General features: G+C 47.5%; 2 protein-coding genes across 2 annotated transcripts; both read left to right on the forward strand.

Moving 5' to 3' along the window:
• The first annotated feature begins 1,615 nt into the window (after positions 1–1,615).
• On the forward strand, positions 1,616–9,435 carry LOC136942758 (dentin matrix acidic phosphoprotein 1-like). The gene is made up of 8 exons (XM_067235729.1): positions 1,616–1,652; positions 2,242–3,721; positions 3,988–4,174; positions 4,723–4,803; positions 5,268–5,351; positions 5,455–5,577; positions 6,335–6,428; positions 7,406–9,435. Exons 1-7 carry the CDS (start codon positions 1,616–1,618, stop codon positions 6,404–6,406), a joined length of 2,064 nt encoding a protein of 687 aa, XP_067091830.1. The 3' UTR covers positions 6,407–6,428; positions 7,406–9,435.
• Positions 9,436–10,009: 574 nt separating this feature from the next.
• Positions 10,010–21,889, forward strand: LOC136942969 (coiled-coil domain-containing protein 6-like). The gene is made up of 9 exons (XM_067236046.1): positions 10,010–10,337; positions 12,126–12,275; positions 14,186–14,314; positions 14,423–14,526; positions 14,853–15,013; positions 16,003–16,159; positions 17,503–17,603; positions 18,975–19,096; positions 20,718–21,889. The coding sequence occupies exons 1-9, from the start codon at positions 10,083–10,085 to the stop codon at positions 20,910–20,912; spliced, it is 1,374 nt and encodes a 457-aa protein (XP_067092147.1). The 5' UTR covers positions 10,010–10,082; the 3' UTR covers positions 20,913–21,889.
• The last annotated feature ends 1,349 nt before the right edge of the window (positions 21,890–23,238 follow it).

The raw sequence follows: 23,238 nt of genomic DNA on the forward strand, positions 1-23,238 counted from the left end.
CTCCGCCTAGCTGACCTCTTACCTCTCCTGCTACCTCCTGATTTATTTTACTTGTTTTCTGTGACCCCCCCCCCCCACACACACACACACACACACAAAAGTGTGAAAATGTATTTTTTTGAATCCTGTAAGTTTGATTTGGTGATATCCAACCCTTGCCCCCTTGCCCTTATTATAAGAAATACATTGTAGTTGAATCAAGTGTTATCCATAATGAAAATGACAGAGCATGTTCAACACAACTGCTTTGTTATTTCCTTATGGTATGGCTCATTTAACAGTCTTGAAATACTTTTTGGTCCTTGAAAGTATATGTAATACAAATGAATGGCCAGCACCACTAAGGCAATCCATGGCAACTGATTGCATGCTGTAACAACCTTCTCTTACCTAGATTGACCATGACATTTTTAACTGCCTTAAACGTATTGTGTACACACCCTTTCTTCTCCTAATGCATGATGGATATTGTAGTTAAACACAGTTGTTTTACCCTGTTCATATGTAGCTTTAGCCTAGTCTTCCAGCCTTCCTGCTGTTCCTCTGCTCCCCGCCTCCCTCCCTGGAAAGAACCAATCAGCTTCTTCTTCCTCTGTGAAACCAGACTTCCTGCCTCCCTCCACGCCCAGCCCTGCCTCTAAGCCTATAACTGCCCATACCAGCTCTTAACACCTATTAAGAGTATTGTGTCGTAGCCCCCAGCTCTCACCCACACCCCTGTTCCCTGTACTACCCATATTATCAACTTTCAAAATCATCTCTTGGTTCAATAATCTGTATTTGTCTTGTCCTGCCATTTTCTGTTTGACCTCGCATTTCTGCATTTTTGTGTGACATTTTTCTCTGTCTTTGTTTTTCCTTCTCGTGCATCTCCTCGGCTCTCAGTAGCATTCCCGGCACTACCTCAGACAACTCTCGTCTCAGAATCGACCTCCCTTCCGCATGAATACCATATCCCTTACCCCTCCATGACATTCAAGACCCTGACCCCTCTCTCGCCTACCCCTACACCTCCACCCACCCCTGTCTCTCCCTCCCCTGCCTCTCCCACCCCTGCCTCTCCCTCCCCTGCCTCTCCCACCCCTGCCTCTCCCACCCCTGCCTCTCCCTCCCCCACCTCGTCCCTCACTCTGACTCCCACCTGCCATGTTCGTCACTTATCCCAGCGCCGTTCCCCGAGTTACGAGTCGTCAGTGTCTCACATGGACCTCACACCCGAGCCCATCTTCGACCCTCCTACGCTTCCCCCCTCATCTCCTCTCACTCATCTCTCCCGTTCACCCTCTCCTCTCCCCGTTTCTCACTCTCCCCTACCCTTCATAACGACCCCCCTACCCGCCTCACCCACTCCCCCTCTCCTGTGTTCTCCAGCTCTCCTTATCCCTTCGGCCACCTTCCTCCCTGCTTCACCTGCCTCACCTACCCCCCAGGTCCCCCCCTCCCCGCCTGTAGGTGAGCCTCCCAGTCACGAGTCCTCTCCAGCCCTGCTGGCCTCAACCTCTCGTGCCCTTTCCCCCCTCTCTGTCGCCGGCCTCCCCCCAGCCTCTCCCTCGGGGTCTCCTTGCCCCAGCCCCGGCCCTCCCATCCGCTCCCTGTCCCCTTGTCCGGTCTGTCAATGCCCCTGCAAGCCCTCAGCTCCTCCTCCTCCCCAGGTTCGATTCGACCCCCCCGCCCTTGAGATATTTATCTAGTCTCTCCTCCTCCCTGCTCTCTCTCTCTTTTTATTCGTCCTCCTCTTCTGTCTGTTCTGTGTGAGCATGCCTAAACACTCACTCTGTTAATCATTCAAACCCACTAAAGACATTATGACATCATGCCTCACTCACGGCTTTCATATCTGCCCAACTCAAATGTGGCAACTTTTAACAGCAACCAAGGAAACCATTTAGTCTCAAAACTGTTAAAAGTGTGACAGACTTTATAGTTCCTGTGGTCATTGATTTTCTTTTGTGTTCCGTTTTGTTTTCCACCTGTTGCACAATAGTCATGTATGATTTGTTGCCAAACTGTAACTCTAGGTGGCACCATGTTTTATGTGGTTGTGCGTCACCTCAGTCAGTGGGTGTTTTGCCACATGCTGCTGAACAGTCTTTGTGCCATTGTCCATGTCACTCAGTCTATGTCTTCTGGTGTGTGTGTGTGTGTGTTTTTTTCTGGTGTATGTGTTTGTGTGGTGGTTGGTGTGTCACTGGGGCTTCCACGTGTCTGTGTGTGTGTGTGTGTGTCATCTACCACCCACAGATTACCACAGTATACTAGCTGAGCTGCAGTCCCCCGTCACCCTGGGCTCAGACTCCACCTTCATGGAACTCCACCCTGACCTTCCTACCCCCACCCCCACCCCCAGCCCCACCATCCACCACACCCCTGACGAGTTCCTCCCAGACTCAGCCCCCCTAGACCTCACCAAGCACCAGCCCTGGGACGATGAAATGGGCCTTAGTGTGGACCTAGAGAGCCCCCCTAGGAGCCCCCCGAGACCTTGTGAGCTGGCCCTCTCCTTCCCCATCTTTGACCCCACAGCACTCTCTGATGCTGCCATGGATGTGGAGGGGCAGGTGCCTTTACAACACGCAGAGAAGATCACCGAAGTGGAAGTGAAGCTCAATCATTGTCAGAAGTCCTTTCCCTCCACCGAGGAGATTGAAGCGGAAGAAGAGATCGCACTTCCGACGATGCCATCGCTCTCTCCACCGTCCTGTGAACAAGGACAAGAGCAGGAGACCAGGACAATGGAGAGCGGGAACGGAGGAGAGAAGGGGGAGCTAGATAGAGAGGTGGGAGTGAGCGGTGGGGGCGAGAGAGAGAAGGATAGGGAGGAGAACAGCGTGAGGGAGATGGAGGACGTGACAGAGAAAGATTCAGGGGATGCTGTTGAGGGGGGAATGCTGGAAGGGGAGGAGGGGTGTACGGTGGCCCCAGAGGTCCATAAGATTGAAGAAGTGTTAGACATTGTGTCAGAAAAGTGGGATATGATGGAGGACAGCGGTGAAGCGAAGCAAGATGAGCAAATGGGAACCAGCGAAGGAGAAAAAGAGCTGGAAGAGTGTGCCGAAAAAATAGAAAAGAGGAATAGTGGGTTGCAAGAAGCTGAAGGATTGCAGGAAAGGGACAGGATAGCAGAGGACGGGGGCGAGGCCAAGCTGTCTCTGCAGTCCTCGGGTGAGGACGGGGGTGAGGCCAAGCTGTCTCTGCAGTCCTCGGGTGAGGATGGGGGTGAGTCCAAGCTGTCTCTGCAGTCCTGGGCTGAGGACGGGGGTGAGGCCAAGCTGTCTCTGCAGTCCTGGGGTGAGGATGGGGGTGAGGCCAAGCTGTCTCTGCAGTCCTCGGGTGAGGATGGGGGTGAGGCCAAGCTGTCTCTGCAGTCCTCGGCTGAGGACAGGGGTGAGGCCAAGCTGTCTCTGCAGTCCTGGGCTGAGGCCGTGGAGGAAGACAGAGAGTCTGGTTCCAGCGAGGAAGAAGAGGACAGAGATGAGATGACAGAGGACAAGATCAAGTCTCTGTTGGAAGACGTGAAGCTGGAGGGGGCAGAGGAAGAGGAGGAGGGCGAGGAGATGACGGAGGCCAGGGTTCAGGAGATTCTGAGGCAGGTGCAGCAGGCAGAAAAACAGCTGTGTTCCAATGTTCCAGGTTGGAACAGCGAGTCGTCCAGCGTGAACGTGGAGCCGCCCACACCTGGCCGCAGCGTGAGCTCTGATCTACTGGATCGCCAGGAAAACAGGTAACATCTTCCAACATCTGTCCCTTGATTTTAAACTTATTTTTAACCGCCACCGATTTTAACTCACCTGTATAGGCCCATTTGATGTAAGATGTCCTTGAGTGCTTTGAACGGCATTCCCAAAATGTATAATAATATAATAAAAAGAAAAAATCAAAAAATGGTTTATTATTATTATTTACAATCACTAAGATGTATATTTATCTTATCAATTGCCTCTATGAACATAAATACACTCATTACCCATCTTTCCTCCATCTTTCCAGCCAGGAGAACTCCAGTGACTCTGTCACTTCCTCATCCAGGGCGGAGTCAGGGAGGACACGGCACAACGGCAACCACTCAGAGCCATCGTCTCAGGACACCTCACTTCCTGCTCCACAGGACTCAGCCAATGGCAGGGCTGGACTAGGAAAAGAGGAGGGCACATTAGTGTCTGAGAAAAAAGTCCAGGTAAATTGTTGTTCATTCTGTAGTACAACTAAACACAGTATGTCCTCACAGTCAAGTTATGCCTTTTAGTCCAGGTGTCTCTTTTTGGTGACAGAAGTGTCAGGTGGATGTTTGCTGCCATTTCTGATTTACAGTGACACGTTACAATGACTTCTTACCTCTGCTCTCAAGCACTGTAATGATCATGTATTCCAGATGGGATTTCTCGACATAACTAAACCCTTTAACCCTTGTGTTATCTTCGGGTCATTCTGACCCATCAGTCATTGTGACCCACCGTCGTATTGCGACAGATTTACCGCATACAAAGACAAAGTGAAGCATTTTCTTTTAACAGCTAGGCTGTCTCAGACCCCCCACATTGCAAAGGTTAAAAGAAAATTATTTTTATTTGTTTTTGTATTGGGTAAAATTGGGTAAACACAACAATGGTTCGTTATGAACCTTTGGGTCATGTGACCCGAAGGCAGCACCAGGGTTAAGGATACTTTTTCTCCACACGTGTCCCTCATACCTCCTGTGTGTGACGTTGGTGTAATTCCCTGCAGCAGCGTGTTAATTTAGAGTCCGGCTCGGACGAGGAACAGATCATCACCACCCGGGTGTTCAGGCGTCGGGTCATTCTGAAGGTAGCCTGCCTAGACCTGGTGGATGGTGTGAACTGGTTTGAACTGGTTTGGGTTTGAACTGGTTCTGATTTGGTGCTGGTTTGATTTTAGGTCCTGGTGTGCAGTGGACTGCTGTGGCTCACTTTATCTAGTGCTGTCTGTGTGTGTGTGTGTGTGTGTCTGTTTGCGTGTGTGTCTGTGTGTGTGAGTGTGTGTGTGAATGTGTAAACTGTGCTTCCAAGCCTATTAACCTGCTTCTGTTGCGTGTCCTCAATTAAGTATTTTTTTCCTATTGTGACCCTATAATGCCAAGAACCCTTTTCTTGAGCTTTAATCTTATACTCTAGAAAAACTCAGTAACTTGTTTTGAATGTTGGTTTGTTGTTTGATGGTGCTGGTGCTACAAGGTATTCGCTTGGTGTGCAGTTCCCGCAGGTGTGAATTGCGTGTCATCAATGAAAAGCCCTAACCATGGCTACTTACAGGGAGAACAGGCAATGCATGTTCCTGGCGAGTCGATGACAGAGGAACAGTACACAGACGACGACGGCAACCTCATCACTAGAAAAGTAACGTATATGTTACGTGTTGAACCGTGATAACATCAGGTGACTCAACTCCAGTCCTCAGAATCCTCCACCAGCTTCTGCCCACATTGATCTCCTCTCCCAGGTCATACGGAAGGTCATCCGGCGAGCGGCCACACCCACGCCTGAAGACCAGGGGGGGGAATGGGGGAGGAGGGGTCACGGAGAACCCTGGGCCGCCCCTTCCTTCCAGGAGGAGGAACCTGAGGTTGGCATGGCGACAGCGGGGAGTGGATAACATGGCTGCTCTTGGGTGGGGGGTTCGTCTCAGGGTTTTGAGGGAAATCAGTGTAATAACCGTGTGCTGGCAGGATAGAACCTTTGGGTCTCACTTTGGCGTGAGGTGTGTGTCTACTAGTGTGTGGGTGTGTGTGTATGTGTGTGTGTTTGAACTGTTGCAAAAAAAGAAATGTTGGATCCCCTTTCTTAAAACCAACACCTTTGTTTTTAACCTGCACTGTTTTTACTGCTTGTCGTGTGGTTTGGGTGCTGTGGGGTCATGCTAACTCCAAACCTCACGTGCTCCACTCTGGTGTGTGGTATTACTGCTTTCAACCCCATGGTCTCCGGTTGCCGTCAACACCTGGAGTCACCTGGACTGCCCCTTTGCATCTGCCCCTCTTCTCTGGTCTCAGCTTGCTGTTTTCGTGCAGCTGTGTTGGGTTACTGTTTGCCTAACCACGAGATTAGCCTTCTCTTATCTTTGCAGTCGTGTGTCTGTGTGTTTTTGCGGTTGATGGTGTTAGTCAAGCATCCGGCTTTCAACTGCACGTGTTCACAGCTAGGGTACAGGTGCCGGACCCTGGTGCTGGTGTTTGAGTCACTAACACAAGCTGCTCTGTTTCTGCTGGTAGCACAGGAGTGTGGAGGAGACTACGCGTCCTGTACCTTTAAGTGCCATTTATGAAATGTAATAAAGTGATTGGTGGATTTGATTCAGAGCTTTGAATACGTTTGTGTTTCAGCCTGGGGAAGGAGCTAGGAGCAGCAGGAGGAAGGAGGACAGGAGATCCGGGGAGAAGACTCTTCACTCGTAGAACTGCGTTCTCCTCCCGTTAGGTACCAAACAGACCATAATATGCCCTCCCTGCCCCACTAACATCCAGCACCATCAACTCTCACCCACCCCCTTAGCAACACACAATGCTGTGCTGGATATTCTTCCACAATCTCTTTTCAGATTGTGTGACTTTGTGCTTTTCTAAACATGCTTCATGCTCTACGCTCGCTTACTCGCTGTTGTCCTCTATGGCACAGTTCTGCTCTGTAGTACCACTCTGCTTCATCCCACTCAGCACGGTACACTACTCACAGACCTTGTGTGTGTGTCACTTTGTAACGCCTGAGTCCTTTCTGGTGGGTTTGATACTGGCAGTGTTTCTCCCTTTGTCAGCTGTGTGTGGGTGAGGCGGGTGAGGCGGGTGAGTCAGTCACAATGGGAACAGGGATAATGCTCGTAGCACACCTCAGCATCTATTGTATAACTCTTTTTGTTCCCTGAATCCCCCCCCCCCCCCAACACACACACACACACACAGCAGTGAAACCCATGACACCACCATTGAAGCAAGAGTTACAGTTTGGGTCAGCTTGCTTAGAAATCCTCCCTTTTCCACCCTCTAGCTGTTTCTGCATGCCTCAGAGCATGACTCTGTTTTAACCTGCTTGAAACGAATGATGGAATGGCTGTGACACTCCCCTCGAACTCTGGCTCGGTTGGTGGTTGCCATGACAACCGCGGTTGTCGTGACCACCCACCCATCATCCTGGAAAACAGATACTCGCGCATGTAGCTGAGGTTAAGCCACGTGTACGGGTTTTCTTTAGGAGGAACTAAGGCCTAATTAAGTGGAGGTTGGGCTGAATCCAAGGTGGACTTCTTAAGTTGTCCAGTTTTAATCATTGAAAACCAGCCGTGTTCCAGAATTGTATCCTCGATTCAAAAACAACATCCGTCCCTGTTTTATAATATTGAAGGGAAATGTTTTTTTTAATGTTATGCCTGACGTGTTGTTTTATATATTCCCTGTGTGCAGGGATCCCATCAGATTCCAAGGCTTGAAGTTACTGAGATCGGAAAACTCTAGGACGAGAATTTCAGCCGATGGTGCGGTCTGCAACTTCTACTTCTACACAAGCATGGTTTTCAAGAGAGAGGACTTGGACCGTCTGATTTTAGCATGAGCATGATAAACTCACTCCCTGTCTGAAGGACCTCTGAGGTCTTCACTTCCTGTCAGCTGACCAGGAAGATGGTTCTGCTTCCTGTGTGTGACTCAATACGTGCCATTGGTCTGTTGGTGCCGTGAGAGCTTTTTTTGAGGAGCATAATCGTCGTGACAACGCTAAAGGACTCCCGTAAATGAAAAGCATACAGACGCAACTGAATACACACTTCCCTGTGACCAAAGATGGCACAAGAACTCATTTCAACTGTTGGGAGAGAAAAGAAAACTTAACAAAACATGAAAAAATCATGAAGATTTCTGAACCACCTCCAACACTCGCCTTATAGTTTTTTCTTGGACCCATTAATGTCAGGATGTAAATTGTTTTTAGTTTTTTTTCCTTTTTAAAACCGAAAATAACACAAAGGCTTTTCTGTATATAAATCAAAATGTGTAAAATTCTAAAAGGATGAGTAACAGGATGAGAATGCACTGACAAGCGAGAACTTTACAAGTGCTTTCAAAATTTATCAAAATGGTTCCACTTTTAAAGGAGATTTGAGTGTAACTTCACATGCTCTTGTATAATTAATTAATATAGCAGGTATAATGTTTGTATATGAAAAAGCTGGTTCGATTTTAACAGAGGAAATTTCCAGAAAAATCTTCTGCAAGTTTCAAGAGTCCCAAAATGGGGATTTATCTAATCCAGCTAAAGCAGCCTTTCAGAGTTCTCATATTTTCATGCATGCTGTTCACATTATTTTAAGTACAATTTTTACAAGTTTGCAAACACTGTATTAAAACGAGAAATAAAACCCTTTATCTGTGTACACACATATAGCCCTAACATTTGTCATCAATTTTATATTTCAAAAAAAAAACAACAACAAAAAAACATTAAACCATTTTGTGTGTTGACGATGATCAGGATGAAGAAAATGGCTCCAGCTTCTTGAGGGTTCTGTGTATTGTCTGTCTATGTAAAACTGAAGGGCAGCTTCTGCTACGAGAGAGAAGTAATCTGAATGTATACGCTAGTAGACTGGCTCGCTGTAAAATTATAACTGTATCGTGTGTATTGGCTATAAGGTGTAGAGGTCTCTGTAAGCTGTAAGACTGTTTGTAATCATTTTAGCAGTGTGTCACTTGATTTTCTAAAGGCTGCTGTGGTTTTAAAGAAAAACAAGGGCATTTTATTTTGGGTTTTGGTGAAGTATTTCCTTAAGTTTAATCTTACTCACATAAGGACACATAAAGACATTATTTGATTGTAGCTCTTAATAGCATATGTATGGCAAAAACACTGGATGGTCAAAACGATAATTTAAGCATAAAATAAATTGTGTTTAACTCTGAAACTGTGTGAATCTTTTTAGGCTTGAGAATCTGTATATGCAGTGTCTAATTAGCATTGTTTTGATAGCTCATTGGCAATTTATTTGCATTACAGTAGATCTCTTTGTATTGGTTTGATTAGAGGCCCATGTAGATTAAGTGTTGTTATTCTGGCGTGAAGGCTCAGACTTAGTGTGCTGATGATGTTTATGCTGTGGACATGAAAACCATGTAATGGACTTCCTTTTTTTTTGTCAAGTGAAGTCATTTAGGGTGTTGTATTACATCCCCAATTCTAAATGTCAATCAGGGGGTAGAGGGTCCTTTGATAGGGTTGAACTATCAACTTTGTCGATTTTGTTTGATATGTGTTTTCACCTGAGCAGATTTTTCGATGTACAATTCTTACTAACAGAGTGAAGCCATTGAAATGTAACTATTCTAGCACTTTGGTTATTCAAGGTATTCTTCTAGAGGCTATAGCAGCAATGACGACACCACAGTGTTTCAGACGTCTTAAAAAAAATCTATTGGAAAAAAACGGAATAAAAATGTATTGATTTTGCAATTTGTTGTTGTTTTGTGATTGTGTTCTTTTCTCTGTTATTTAGCTAATTTTGAATACTAGAGATTAGAAGTACATTTGGAAGTCAATATCCATGTTTATTCGTTTAACAAATTATGGTCATATTTATACACGAACAATAGCCTATATTTCTACTGTATAAGTGATATGTAGGTTAATGTAGGCTATATTTGACTATATCATGTAGCCTATGCCAGGGACCAGGGTACTATGCTGTCTTATCACTGGATTTGTGATAATATGTGGTAATGTCATGATTATCATACTAGTTAACATCATTCACTGCAAATTAACTACTAACCTATTTAAATGGACCTCCTCGAGACCTCTAGGTTGACCCTTTGTAATTTTAAAATACTGGACGTTTATGTCCACTTATTATACGTTTTGCCAGTTATTTTACGTTTTACTTTTTCTAATTCATGATTTCGCGTACTGACGGATGTGGTCATGACACGTGCATTCTCTAGGTGGCGCTATTTTGACATGCCGGAGAAAGGTCACACCATGTACCTTTCAATCCACATTTTTTTCGAAGACTTCTGCTATTGAGTCCACAAGCGCTGCTTGCTGCAGTTGCAGTAGAACTGTAGCCTCTCCACCCCACACTGTCGCACAGCCATGGCGGACAGTGCTAGCGAGAGTGACACCGACGGAGCTGGGAGCAGCTCGGCCACACCGATGTCAACCTCCGCTTCAAATTCGAGCAAGCCAAGTATAGCCATTTCACAGTTTCGCTTGGAGGAGTTAACGAACCGCCTGGCCTCACTACAACAGGAAAACAAAGTTTTGAAAATTGAGCTGGAGACGTTCAAACTCAAGTGCAAGGCGCTACAAGAGGAGAATCGGGACCTTCGTAAAGCTAGCGTCACCATTGTGAGTAGCTAGTAGTACTTGCAAGCTTGGCAAACTAGCTAGTCTAGCTATCTAACAAGCTTATGATCGTTAGCTGGTTAAGTTCATTAACGTGCTACACAGTCACGTACAGCTACTCACGCTAGCTATGGCATAGCTAGCCTAAGAGACTCCTTCTTTTACAGCTAGCTAGCGAACCAGCTATGCTAACACATTGGTTAGCTTGGTGGGTGTTTTGTTTGCTGTGTTGCTAGGCTGGTTGGCTAGCTGGTTAGCCAAATACGTTAAGTTTAACTGATTTACCTCTACTAGTAGTAAACTAGACACCCAGTGATTTAGCAATTAGTAAGGCTACTGTTTACCAGGACAGACGTTTGCTGTAGCTGCTTGCTACCTAAACCTAAGTTATTAAGATAGTTATCCAGCTATCTGCATTATGTTTCAGATAAAGCCATGGCCCGTTACTTAGCAAGGCAGCTGGTACTGGTAGCTAGCCAGTCTAACTGTTACAGCTGCTTCCAGACCGGTGCGTCATGCTCTGTGTTTGAATCATTAGTCTTACTTTCAGATAGAAAATCTGATCCACAGGAATCATAAATAACGGGTTGCAATCGCTACCCAGCCAGAAATGTTGTCCCATTAGTTAGCAAGCTACTGTGTTTTGTTTACAGGGATTTTGATTTCCATTGTCCTTTCGTTTGGATTTAGCAGTTTATTCTCAAGTCTTTGTTGTTGCTGTAGGTTGAGTTTTAAACGGTATCCACAATCTTACCTACCAACACAATATGTATATGGGCGAGTGTAAATAAACTCTACTACCAAAATAGGAAAACTACCAGCTCATCTCGAGTCATAATAACCAAACAGCCTTCCGCTGCTTCATGGCATTGATCAGTTTTTGTTCAGGTTCTGCTTGCTGTTCAATTGTCTGCTTCCTCAATCTATCTCTTATTGTCGATCCCAACTGTCAGTTTTCTGCAAAATCTCCCACTATCATTCAGCTGCAAACTCTTCAGACATTTGCTGATGGTGTGGAATAAGACTATACAGCATCCTCTTTAGACAGCTGGCAGATGTCAATGCAGCAGACCTTCCTGTGTTTAGAAGTAGTTAGTTGATACTTTATTGATCCCCAGGGGGATGTTGCGGCGTTGCTGCAGGAAAGAAGTGTGTGTGTGTGTGTGTGTGTGTGTGTGTGTGTGTGTGTGTGCGTGTGTGTGTGTGTGTGTGCGTGCGTGTGTGTGTGTGTGTGTGTGCGTGTGTGTGTGTGTGTGTGTGTGTGTGTGTGTGTGTGTGTGTGCGTGTGTGTGTGTGTGCGTGTGTGTGTGTGTGCGTGCGTGTGTGCGTGCGTGTGTGTGTGTGTCTCTGTGTGTGTGTGCGTGTGTGTGTGTGTCTCTGTGTGTGTGTCTCTGTGCGTGTGTGTGTGCGTGTGTGTGTGTGTGTGTGCGTGCGTGTGTGTGTGCGTGCGTGTGTGTGTGCGTGTGTGTGCGTGTGTGTGTGTGTGTGTGTGTGCGTGCGTGTGTGTGTGCGTGCGTGTGTGTGTGCGTGTGTGTGCGTGTGTGTGTGTGTCTCTGTGTGTGTGTGCGTGTGTGTGTGTGTCTCTGTGTGTGTGTCTCTGTGCGTGTGTGTGTGCGTGTCTCTGTGTGTGTGCGTGTGTGCGTGTGTGTGTCTGTCCATCCATCCATATGCCATCCTGTGCTTGTGTGTATGTAAACAGGGATCATAGGAAACCTGCTAGCTTCATATAAAGTGGCTGATGTGCACGTTGTCTTTAACTTTGAATCTGTGTCTCCCTGCTTGTGTCTGCAGCAAGCCAGAGCTGAGCAGGAGGAGGAGTTTATCAGCAACACCTTGTTTAAGAAGATCCAGGCTCTTCAGAAGGAGAAAGAGACACTCGCCGTCAACTATGAGAAAGAGGAGGAATTTCTCACCAATGAGTTGTCAAGGAAGCTCATGCAAGTAAGTGACCCTCGGGGGAGAGGAACCCATTGTTGGGTATTTGAGTCATCCTAAGTATTTTGGTGGAGTTTAAGGGGTGTGTCTTTGGCTTGCTGTCAGTCTACATTGTCAGTCGTATTGTTTGTAAGCAAGGTGACCGGTTCCTTGTTGGAATGCTCAGCCTGTGAGATTGCCACTCCAAATGACACTTGTCATTCATTCAATGGTGTTTTTGTCTAATCATGCCGCATTCTGCAGTGTCTTCCTGTCCACATGTGATTCACCTTCTGTAGCTCTGGCTGAAGGTTTGTTGTTGTGTAAAAAAGAAGGAATCTCACTGAACCACACACGAAGGTCTGAGCAGACCCCTGTGCGAAGAAAAAGATTAGATGGAATCAAGAGGTGTTTGTCATCCATGCCGTTCCCTGACACAAACCAGATCTCCTATTAGCTACGTTCCTGTGTCTCAACACACATCCAGTCTCCCCCCCCCCGCCCCAGTATTAGCCCACCCCTTCTTGTGTCCTACCTCGACTGGTTAGAGAAATGAGAAATGATCAGTCCATTGGTGACCAAACACATTTATACGGACAGGCATTTCATTTAGGCATAAATGATCCACAAACTGACCTGTAGCCATATGTAACTAGCTAATGTCTTAACCAGCTACGCCTCTCCCATCTGTTAAGCCTCAACAGTCCAACATTGAACACACAAGTGTAGCTTCTGTTCATGTTTCCCGTACCACCTCATCGGTCGACTTTGTGACTCACTGAATAAATTGTTACCGGCACTCTCTCTCTGAGTTAACATTAGTCAGACTTGGGGTGCTGATCAGTGTCCAGAACAGCTGATGATGTCGTCGGATGATGTCATTATAAGCTAACATATCGATGTCTGCTGATGTGGAGCTGCGCTCTGGTTTGAAAGATAAGATGAAAGATGGCGTTGTGTGAATACCAAATAAGCCACTGTGTGTTTGTGTTTTAAAGGAGGTTGGTGAGGTCATTTAAAGAGTGCCGCTCTGTTCAGGTGTTCATGGAATCCTCCTCGTGGCCAGAGGAACTTGAGTAACTATGAACTACGGGTGTGTTGGTGTGGGAACTGTAGCTCATGTACGCAGCAAGGGCGTTGGCCTGCACGCGTCATTATTTCATGTAAAATCGGCTTGAGTCAACGCTTTGTCTGTCGACTCCTAGCAATGTGTGAATGCACACCGGTCTTAATCCATCACGAAGCCGTCAAACTAGGAGCCAGTACGTACCACCCACGGTATTGGGGAGACTGCCATGGGTTGGTTACTGTGGTACATTTAGGTAAAATTCTCCAGTGTCAATAGCAATATCAGGATGGTATCAAACCATTAACAGCCTGATCACTTTCACCTGGTACATATGGACACTGCATTCATTGAGCAGATGTTTTTTTCATCCAAAACAACAAACAAACGGTGCACATAGAGAGTACAGCAGAAGATCAAGGATCAGAAGTGCACAGTTCTAACAGTGTATTGGTGGTCAGTCAAGGAATAGTCTACTAGCCCCATCGCAGAGTAACCACGTCTCCGCTAACAGGCGAGGATGTCTTTTCCATCTCGTCTTCATCAGTCTTTGTGATGTCATCCTCTGGTTGTCCTCAGTCTTTGTGATGTCATCCTCTGGTTGTCCTCAGTCTTTGTGATGTCATCCTCTGGTTGTCCTCAGTCTTTGTGATGTCATCCTCTGGTTGTCCTCAGTCCTTGTGATGTCATCCTCTGGTTGTCCTCAGTCTTTGTGATGTCATCCTCTGGTTGTCCTCAGTCCTTGTGATGTCATCCTCTGGTTGTCCTCAGTCCTTGTGATGTCATCCTCTGGTTGTCCTCAGTCCTTGTGATGTCATCCTCTGGTTGTCCTCAGTCCTTGTGATGTCATCCTCTGGATGTCCTTCCTCAGCTGCAGCATGAGAAGGCTGAGCTGGAACAGCACCTGGAGCAGGAGCAGGAGTTCCAGGTCAACAAGCTGATGAAGAAGATCAAGAAGATGGAGAACGACACCATCGCCAAGCAGCTCACCCTGGAGCAGGTACCGTATGCTTCCCCCCCCCCCCCCCCTGCTCCACCCACAGGTCTGCCTCTGAGGAGTTTAGTTTCCTGGCAGCTCATCGTCCTGTGTTGCTCCCTGTGTCCCCAGCTGCGGCGTGAGAAGATCGACCTGGAGAACACGCTGGAGCAGGAGCAGGAAGCGCTGGTCAACAGGCTGTGGAAACGCATGGACAAGCTGGAGGCTGAGAAGAGGTGGGCCTCTTCTACACACACACACACACACACACTGGGCTCAACATGAGCCCTCGCCCCACTTTCTCAGGAGATTTGAGAAGATGTGTGGGTTTGAAATGAGGTCGTGTTTACTGATCATCACGGGGCAAGGCATAGTTATATTTCCAAGTTGATTATAAAGACCCATCAGATCCTCTCAAATATAAAAAAATGCTGAGGGCAATGGGTTTAATTTTGCACCAGGCTGTTTTATTTATTTATTAGAGCGACGATCTGTGCCTGGCACGCACATCCGTTGGCACGCGATGACTGTCTGCTCTCTGATTGGTGTTCGTCCTCTCCAGGATCCTCCAGGAGAAGCTGGACCAGCCCGTGTCGGCCCCGCCCTCCCCGAGGGACGTCTCCATGGAGATCGACTCTCCGGAGAACATGATGCGTCACATCCGCTTCCTGAAGAACGAGGTGGAGCGTTTGAAGAAGAGCCTCCGCACCACCGAGCTGCAGCGTGAGTGACCCCCAGGGGGTCGGAGGTCAACACCGTGACCTCATCGGCGTGCGGGGTCACTGGGGTTAAGTGGGCCACTAAATGTTTTCAGACAGAGAGGGAAGGACGAACACTCAGTAGGGAGAGCGAGTCTCTCTCTCTCTCTTCCGGAATGTTGAACTAATGTGTCCTGCTGAACACAGCTGTGTTTCTGGGTTGCCACCCGTGATTGTAAAGCAGTTTCACCCATAAATTCACTTTAATTAGTGCTAGTGGGTCAGTGGCAGACTGTTGATTTATGTGGGGAAGGATAACAGTTTTATTAGGGTCATCGGAGGTCAGGGATTACATTAAATTATATTTGGAAGTGATGGTAACACAATACCACACGTCCAGCACACTAGAGACTTTGCAGACAGACTTGCATTCCTCAGACGTCGACTGTCTCCAGGTAGACCTCATGCAAGTTTGTTCCTGTTCTGCATCCCTCTTCATTAATAGTGTTTCTTTCATCTGGCATTTCAGATGTTATATCCTTATGCAAACACGGTTTGCTTTTAGCCTGTCAGAGAAACACTACACGCACCTCTCAGTGATCCAGCTCAGTTCACACTGAGCAGGGACACTCCCGTTATATCGTGATTTGGCCACTAGAGGGAGCAACCTACCCAGTCTGCAGCCTGTTGCTTCTTATGTCACTTAGGTTTGTGTTTCTGGAGAGCTGTCTTGACCTTACTGTCACATTGTTCCCCACAAAACACCAAGATTTGAAGTCGAGATACATTTTTATTGCTATATGCTATTGGGTTCCAAACAGACATTTAGCAGTATTCCATCTTATAACAACAATGGCCGGGTTTAAGCTCTTAACGCTAAAAGCTTCTTAGGAGCGTTCTGGGAAACACGGCCAATGTCACTGACTTGGGGCAAAACATTTTCATGTACTGTACTTGGAAATCAGCGAGTGTGTCATATCATTGGTATAATGGTGTGTGTGTGTGTGTCTTCAGACACAGAGAAGCGCGCCCAGTACATCGAGGAGGAGCGACACATGCGAGAGGAGAACATCCGCCTGCAGAGGAAGCTGCAGAGAGAGATGGAGCGCAGGGAGGCCCTGTGCAGGCAGCTGTCTGAGAGCGAGTCCAGCCTGGAGATGGACGACGAGAGGTAGGACACCACCACAGCTTCTGCTGCCTGTCTGCTCCCTGTCCACCGCACCTAAACATCCTGACACACACACACACACCTGCTCCCTGTCCACCGCACCTAAACATCCTGACACACACACACACACCTGCTCCCTGTCCACCGCACCTAAACATCCTGACACACACACACACACCTGCTCCCTGTCCACCGCACCTAAACATCCTGACACACACACACACACCTGCTCCCTGTCCACCGCACCTAAACATCCTGACACACACACACACCTGCTCCCTGTCCACCGCACCTAAACATCCTGACACACACACACACACCTGCTCCCTGTCCACCAAACCTAAACGCCCTGACACACACACACACCTGCTCCCTGTCCACCGCACCTAAACATCCTGACACACACACACACACCTGCTCCCTGTCCACCGCACCTAAACATCCTGACACACACACACACACCTGCTCCCTGTCCACCGCACCTAAACATCCTGACACACACACACACACCTGCTCCCTGTCCACCGCACCTAAACATCCTGACACACACACACACCTGCTCCCTGTCCACCGCACCTAAACATCCTGACACACACACACACACCTGCTCCCTGTCCACCGCACCTAAACATCCTGACACACACACACACCTGCTCCCTGTCCACCGCACCTAAACATCCTGACACACACACACACACCTGCTCCCTGTCCACCAAACCTAAACGCCCTGACACACACACACACCTGCTCCCTGTCCACCGCACCTAAACATCCTGACACACACACACACACCTGCTCCCTGTCCACCGCACCTAAACATCCTGACACACACACACACACCTGCTCCCTGTCCACCGCACCTAAACATCCTGACACACACACACACACCTGCTCCCTGTCCACCGCACCTAAACATCCTGACACACACACACACACCTGCTCACTGTCCACCGCACCTAAACACCCTGACACACACACACACACACCTGCTCACTGTCCACCGCACCTAAACGCCCTGACACACACACACACACCTGCTCCCTGTCCACCAAACCTAAACGCCCTGACACACACACACACCTGCTCCCTGTCCACCGCACATAAACATCCTGACACACACACACACACCTGCTGCCTGTCCACCGAACCTAAACGCCCTGACACACACACACACACCTGCTCACTGTCCACCGCACCTAAACGCCCTGACACACACACACACACACACACCTGCTCACTGTCCACCGCACCTAAACGCCCTGACACACACACACACACATCCATGTCTGTATCAAAGGGATTTTAGTTTTTATTTCATTTTAATCTGGGGTTTCTTCTACCTCCAGGTACTTCAACGAGATGTCGGCTCAAGGCCTGCGTGCCAGGACCGTGTCCAGCCCCATCCCCTACACCCCCTCCCCCAGCTCCAGCAGGCCCATATCGCCCGGTACGCCTCCCTCACGCCCGCCCACACGGCAGGCCGGGCGCCTGGCCTGGCCTGTCCTGGGAGTCCCTGTTTTATGAAGCAACACGATGTCCTGAGGAGATATAGAACACTCATAAAGCCTACCTTTGATATGGCCAAAACCGCAGCGTATCATTTTGTTGTTACATAACCAGGTGTATTTTTTGAGACATAAAGTTCATAATGTATTGCAGCACCCTACCTGGCATGCAGTTTGTGAACGGATTGTTCACATTTTTAAGGTAGATGTTACTAATCTACTAATCAGGACAAAGGATGTCCTAGATTGTTGATGTCAGCTTTGGGAAACCACAGTCCGTGTCGGGGTCAGAGCTGACACCATCAGCGACATTTCCCACAAGTCCTGTTGATTTGCAAAGTCCTAACATGGCAAATAGGAGTTCCGCATTTGGATACTGTCAGAGAACTTCCTGTTATGTAGCATGTGTCAGATTCTGCGGTGCTGTAATCTTCACATCCCTCCACCCTAGGAACTAGATTTGGAGTTGGCATTTACGTTTATTCAGTTAACAGATACTTTTATTGGGAGTTTTTCCTTGTCTTTCTTGAGGGTTTAGGTTGGCTGAGGGGCAGTTCAATGGGTGTATGTGAAGCCCTCTGTAACAGTGCATGTAAAAATGGCTGAGCAAATACATATTGGTTTGATTATCTAAAGTGAAGATATTCAAGGACTAGAAGTGTGTCGTTTTACAGTGAGGAATGCCATGACTTCTCCCTTCAGTTTCAGTCCCCTGGACAAAATACCTTCTGTTTGTCAATACTGTGGAGCAGACAGGAAGACTGTCTGTCTTCCTGCGGTGTTATCGACAGCTCCTAATCAATCTCAAATTCAATCGCTGAATCGCAGGCAGTGGAATCTAAGGACAAGTGGTTTATCTTTTGACACAACATCGTTACATAACAACTCCAGCAAAAGCACAGATAGGTCCATAAACTATTATCTACCCGCTTCTTAGACAAGAAGGTCTATGTGATAGGCGCTCCACGATAATGCGAGTCTTGTGTGTTTCCCTGCTTCGGCCAGTACAACCAATGAGACTATCTATGATGAGGGAGTCAGGTGGCTGAGCGGTTAGGGAATCGGGCTATTAATCTGAAGGTTGCCAGTTCCGTGTCAAATGACGTGTCCTTGGGCAAGACACTTCACCCTACTTGCCTCGGGGGGAATGTCCCTGTACTTACTGTAAGTCGCTCTGAATAAGAGCGTCTGCTAAAATGACTAAATGTAAATGACTAAATGTAAATCTATGCAAATATCCTTTTGGTTCATTCTTATCCTTACCATCCTCCCTTTGTTCTCTCTCTCCCCCCTCCCTCCCTCCCCTCCCCCAGGTCTGTCCTACGGTAGTCACACGGTGGGCTTCACTCCCCCTGCCACCCTGTCCCGAGCTGGCATCTCCCACTACAACCCCCCTGCTCTGCACGTCCACGGAAGCTCCGCCCACGCCGTAGCGGTGAGTCGACGTGGAACACCCACATTTTTTTTTTTCTTCGCTAATTTTTCAGTTTGTTGTCGGTACCGTAAAAGCCAGTTCACACTGCCCCATCAAACCCCAACAAGCACCAACAGCTACTGGGTTGTGTTGGTTTGGTGTGACGTGCCTGTCGGGAGTTTTTTGGGGCAGTGTGAAAATGACACGTCATCTTTCCAACTGGTGCAAAACAAAGCATGCTGTTGGTGTCTAAGGACCTTGTAACTCCAGGTGAGCGTCAGTCAGATGAGGTCGCAAGAAGAGCAACCAGATGAACGTGCTCAGTCGACATCCCCCACAAATCTCCGGATATTCGAGGATTCCGGAAACATGTACCAGATGTGAGATTAGGGATCTCTGGTCTGAGAGGTCTAGAGCCAGGGAGGAGACGCGAGAGGGACTGTGGCCCACAGGCCTTCCCATGTTCATCTAATCTAGTCCCGTTTGGTGGTACAGCAGGGAGTCTCCAGTGTCAGCCATGTTGCATAATCTGTCTCGCCCGTAACCCAGCCAGGGCTCCCATCCAAAGCATATCAGAGGTCAGATCACCAGACAGCAGCAGGACGGAGGTTTCTAACGCTGGGGTTATGTGTCCTCTCGTCCCAGGAAAAGGGATTTCGATTACGCCTAGCACACAGACCCTAGCCGGTACTGAGACTAATCCAATTAATTACAGGGGCCTACCAGCCACCATGCCAACCCCAGGAAGTCTTCACATCAGCACAGGCTCCTCCTGTTGTCCTCTGCGCTGGTTTGAACCTGGGCAGGGGCCGACCAAGTTCACCCTGCTTGTTCTGGTCCACCCTGGGACCACCCTGGAGTTGAAACAGGTCCTAGCTCAGTCTCAGATGTCACATTGGCTCCCACAGAGATTACCCACGGTCCTTACCTCAACTGTAACTGGATGTTCTCATCCTGTCAGGCAGGGGGACTTTAGTGGGACTCCCCCCCCCCCCCCCCCTTCTGCTCCATATACTTAGTTGTCCTTTTTTGTTCCTCAACACGGTTACAGCGTGTTCCCAAGATGGCCACGAGAACATTTTCTCCAGCTGGCCCTGGAGAAAATGTCATGTCTCCATGACAACCGTCAGAGGAGAAGTGTCTGTTGTTGCCTGAACAGACTCAGAGCCCAGGGAAGAGATTCCTACTTCAGTTACTCTCCTTCTTCCATCAGCCACCTGTCCAAGACCTCTCAAGCTTTATTTAATTCGACCCACGGGGGTACAAGAAGCACACCAACGGTGTGTGTGTGTGTGTGTGTGCGTGTGTGTGTGTGGGCAGATGAAAAGAACCAGCTCGTTGGAATGAGATGCATCGCTGGCAGGTCATCATTAAAGGGCCCTCGCAGACCTTCAGCCAAGTGGTTTTGACAGGCAGTTTCAGATCAGAGGACAGCCAGCCGTCCAACCATCAAAGCCAGGCTCTGTTCCATGCCAACCCTGACTCTGGCAAAGTCTGTGTTGTTTGTGACTTAACCAGGCTCATCACAAGTGAGGCGAGGTCTCGTGTTTCATTTCATCCATCAGCTAAATCTGACATGTTTTCTCCCCCCCCCCTCTCTCTCCTTTTCTTCCCCCTATTCTGTCTCCCCCCCCCCCCGCAGAGGCCATCCCCAAGAAGAAGCGCCAGTCCTGACAAGTTCAAGCGTCCGACACCACCCCCCTCCCCCAACACGCACTCAGGGGCGCAACCTCTCCCCCCTCCGGCCCAGCCCATGGTCCAGTCCATGTCCTCCCCAGCAGCTATGTCACAGCACGCCTCCCAGCCGCCCCCCTCTCAGCCCTCCTCCCAGCCTTAACACACGCGTGTACTGTGTCACGCCAAGCCCACTTGTGCAGCCTGGAAGTTTCAGCTCGTCCACACAGCACGTCTGGACAGGCCGGCAGACAAATGACCCCCGAGGTGAGGCCGCCAGGCACACCACTCCGAGGGCAACCGGACTGACTTAAAAACGCTGTGCTTTCTGGGATTTGTAGGCTGTAGTCTGTTCACACCGTCTCGTACCTGTATGTATGCGTGTTAGTTTATTGTTTTTTATTTTTTATTTTTCGCTTCGGGACACTTGCCGATTTGGAGTTGTTGTTGTTGTGGTGACTGAACAGCTGCGCATATGAAAATAAAACTTGTTGGTTTTGGTTGAGTGGATGGATGGATGGGTCTCCATGGCTACTGGACCATATGCGACTGCAGTTATCCATCCCTCCACCCTTACGTTTGAAGCAACTTAAGCAATCACCTCCCAGTTAAAAAAAATCCATGAAAATACTGCAAGAGATATTGTAAAAGAAAATGTAACTACAGGAGTTACTCCATTATAGGGCATTGATCTGAGGGAGTGAGCGCCAATATACCTACTTTTTCATTTTAGTCTTTCAAAAAATGTCAATGCCAATTTCTCGTCAAGGAAAACAATATAAACTTGGGGATGGATACATACTCTGGATACTCTGGTACATAAACTATAGATTGACATCGCCTTTTCAGGTTCTAAATATGTAGCCTGAGGTTTTAAAAAGTTATGTACTCATGTCTCTCTCCATTTCTCTTTTCTTCCCTCCTGCTCCTACTTGCTCTCTCTGCCTCTCTCTCTGCCTCTCTCTCTGCCTCTCTCTCTCTCTGGTGTAATTCTGAAAGCTTTGGTCGACCCTATGGATATTCCTCATAAAGAATCATAATGCTCTTTACACACTAAATATACATACTGCTATAACATTCTAAATGAATGGTACTGTTGAACTACATTTCTGTATGAATAAAAGCTCTTGTGAAGATCAATTAGTTGTTTCTGTTTTCTTTGAAAATGAACGAACAGCTCGTGGATCTTTCGATGGAGCCATCAACAACATCAGAATCAGAATGGGGTTTTTTCGCCATGAAAGTTGGCACAGACAAGGAATTTGCTTTGGCAGGAAGGTGCAAACATTAAACATATAGGAATCAAAAATTTAAATATGAGGACTAACTATACTAAGGGTGCATAACTAGCAATACTAAGTTGAATAAAAATAAACTACAATAAAATATAAGTTGCAGTAATTTACAATATAAAAATACAGAAAATACAAATATTACAAAAAACATGAAACATGAAATGCATGTATGGGTTTTTAAATATTGTGTTTTGGAAGTAAGGAATGTGAGATGTTTTGGTGGTTGTTGAACAAGTAGGAAGAAAATTCTTCAAAAGAGTTTTGGTGACACCACTTGATGGATCATAATATTCACAGCATCTGAAATAGTATCATGATGGAAAGATATTTTGACTTGAACGGGATTAAAGGACTAGAACAATGGCCCTTTGGCAGAGCCTCCAGTACTGCACTCGAATGTGAATCATAGGCAACCTTTAAAACAAATGTCAAACTGAGCCCAAGCAGACAGCTTTGTGTATATGAAAGAGTTCTTGTCTGTCTTGGTTTTCAGTTATTCTCTTCAGTTATGCAAGCCGACCTCTGCTCTTCTGCTCCTCCATTTATAAGTCAGCTAATAAAGTAATTAATGGCAATGGACTATGTTCTAGGGTGTGTAACAGAATTGTTGAAAGTGGAGTAATATGTCTGAAATCGTTTTTTTTCTGTTGATTGCCAGTCACTAGCATATCTCCAAAAAAGACCCTGACCCAGGATTATAATGTTTTCTATTTGGCGTCAACATTGACAGTGGTCTGACTATCACAAGCCCCACTTATTGTGCTTCACCAGTCTGCCTAGGGAGAACTGTAACATTTAAAATCGTGAAACAGAATTGATTTACTATCTGCTAAAAAGGAAAAACTCGTGGCAAACCACAAACAAATCAACCGTTGCCAAAAGTGCAGTGGAAATATTCAGATTAACAAAGTGTTCTTTAATCCGTTTGCTGCAGTTTGACCATGCTGAGTGTGATACAAGATAAACACCCCTACCCTGTGTTTCCCTACTGGCCTCAGCACCCTCCATGGATGCTAATCTCAGCTCAGAACTATTTCATTTTAAGCTGCTTTCTCCCCCACAGCCTCTTGGACTGCACCCTGGCACTGCGCCTGCTCCCACGTCAGGTCTACCTGGTTTGGACTGGTTCTGGCCGGTTGAAGGAAGTACCCTGTATTACTGTACTCCACACAATGATGAGCGTGATAAACATGT

This window comes from Osmerus mordax, chromosome 5 (genome assembly GCF_038355195.1).
Source record: "Osmerus mordax isolate fOsmMor3 chromosome 5, fOsmMor3.pri, whole genome shotgun sequence".
Classification (NCBI taxonomy): Eukaryota; Metazoa; Chordata; class Actinopteri; order Osmeriformes; family Osmeridae; genus Osmerus; species Osmerus mordax.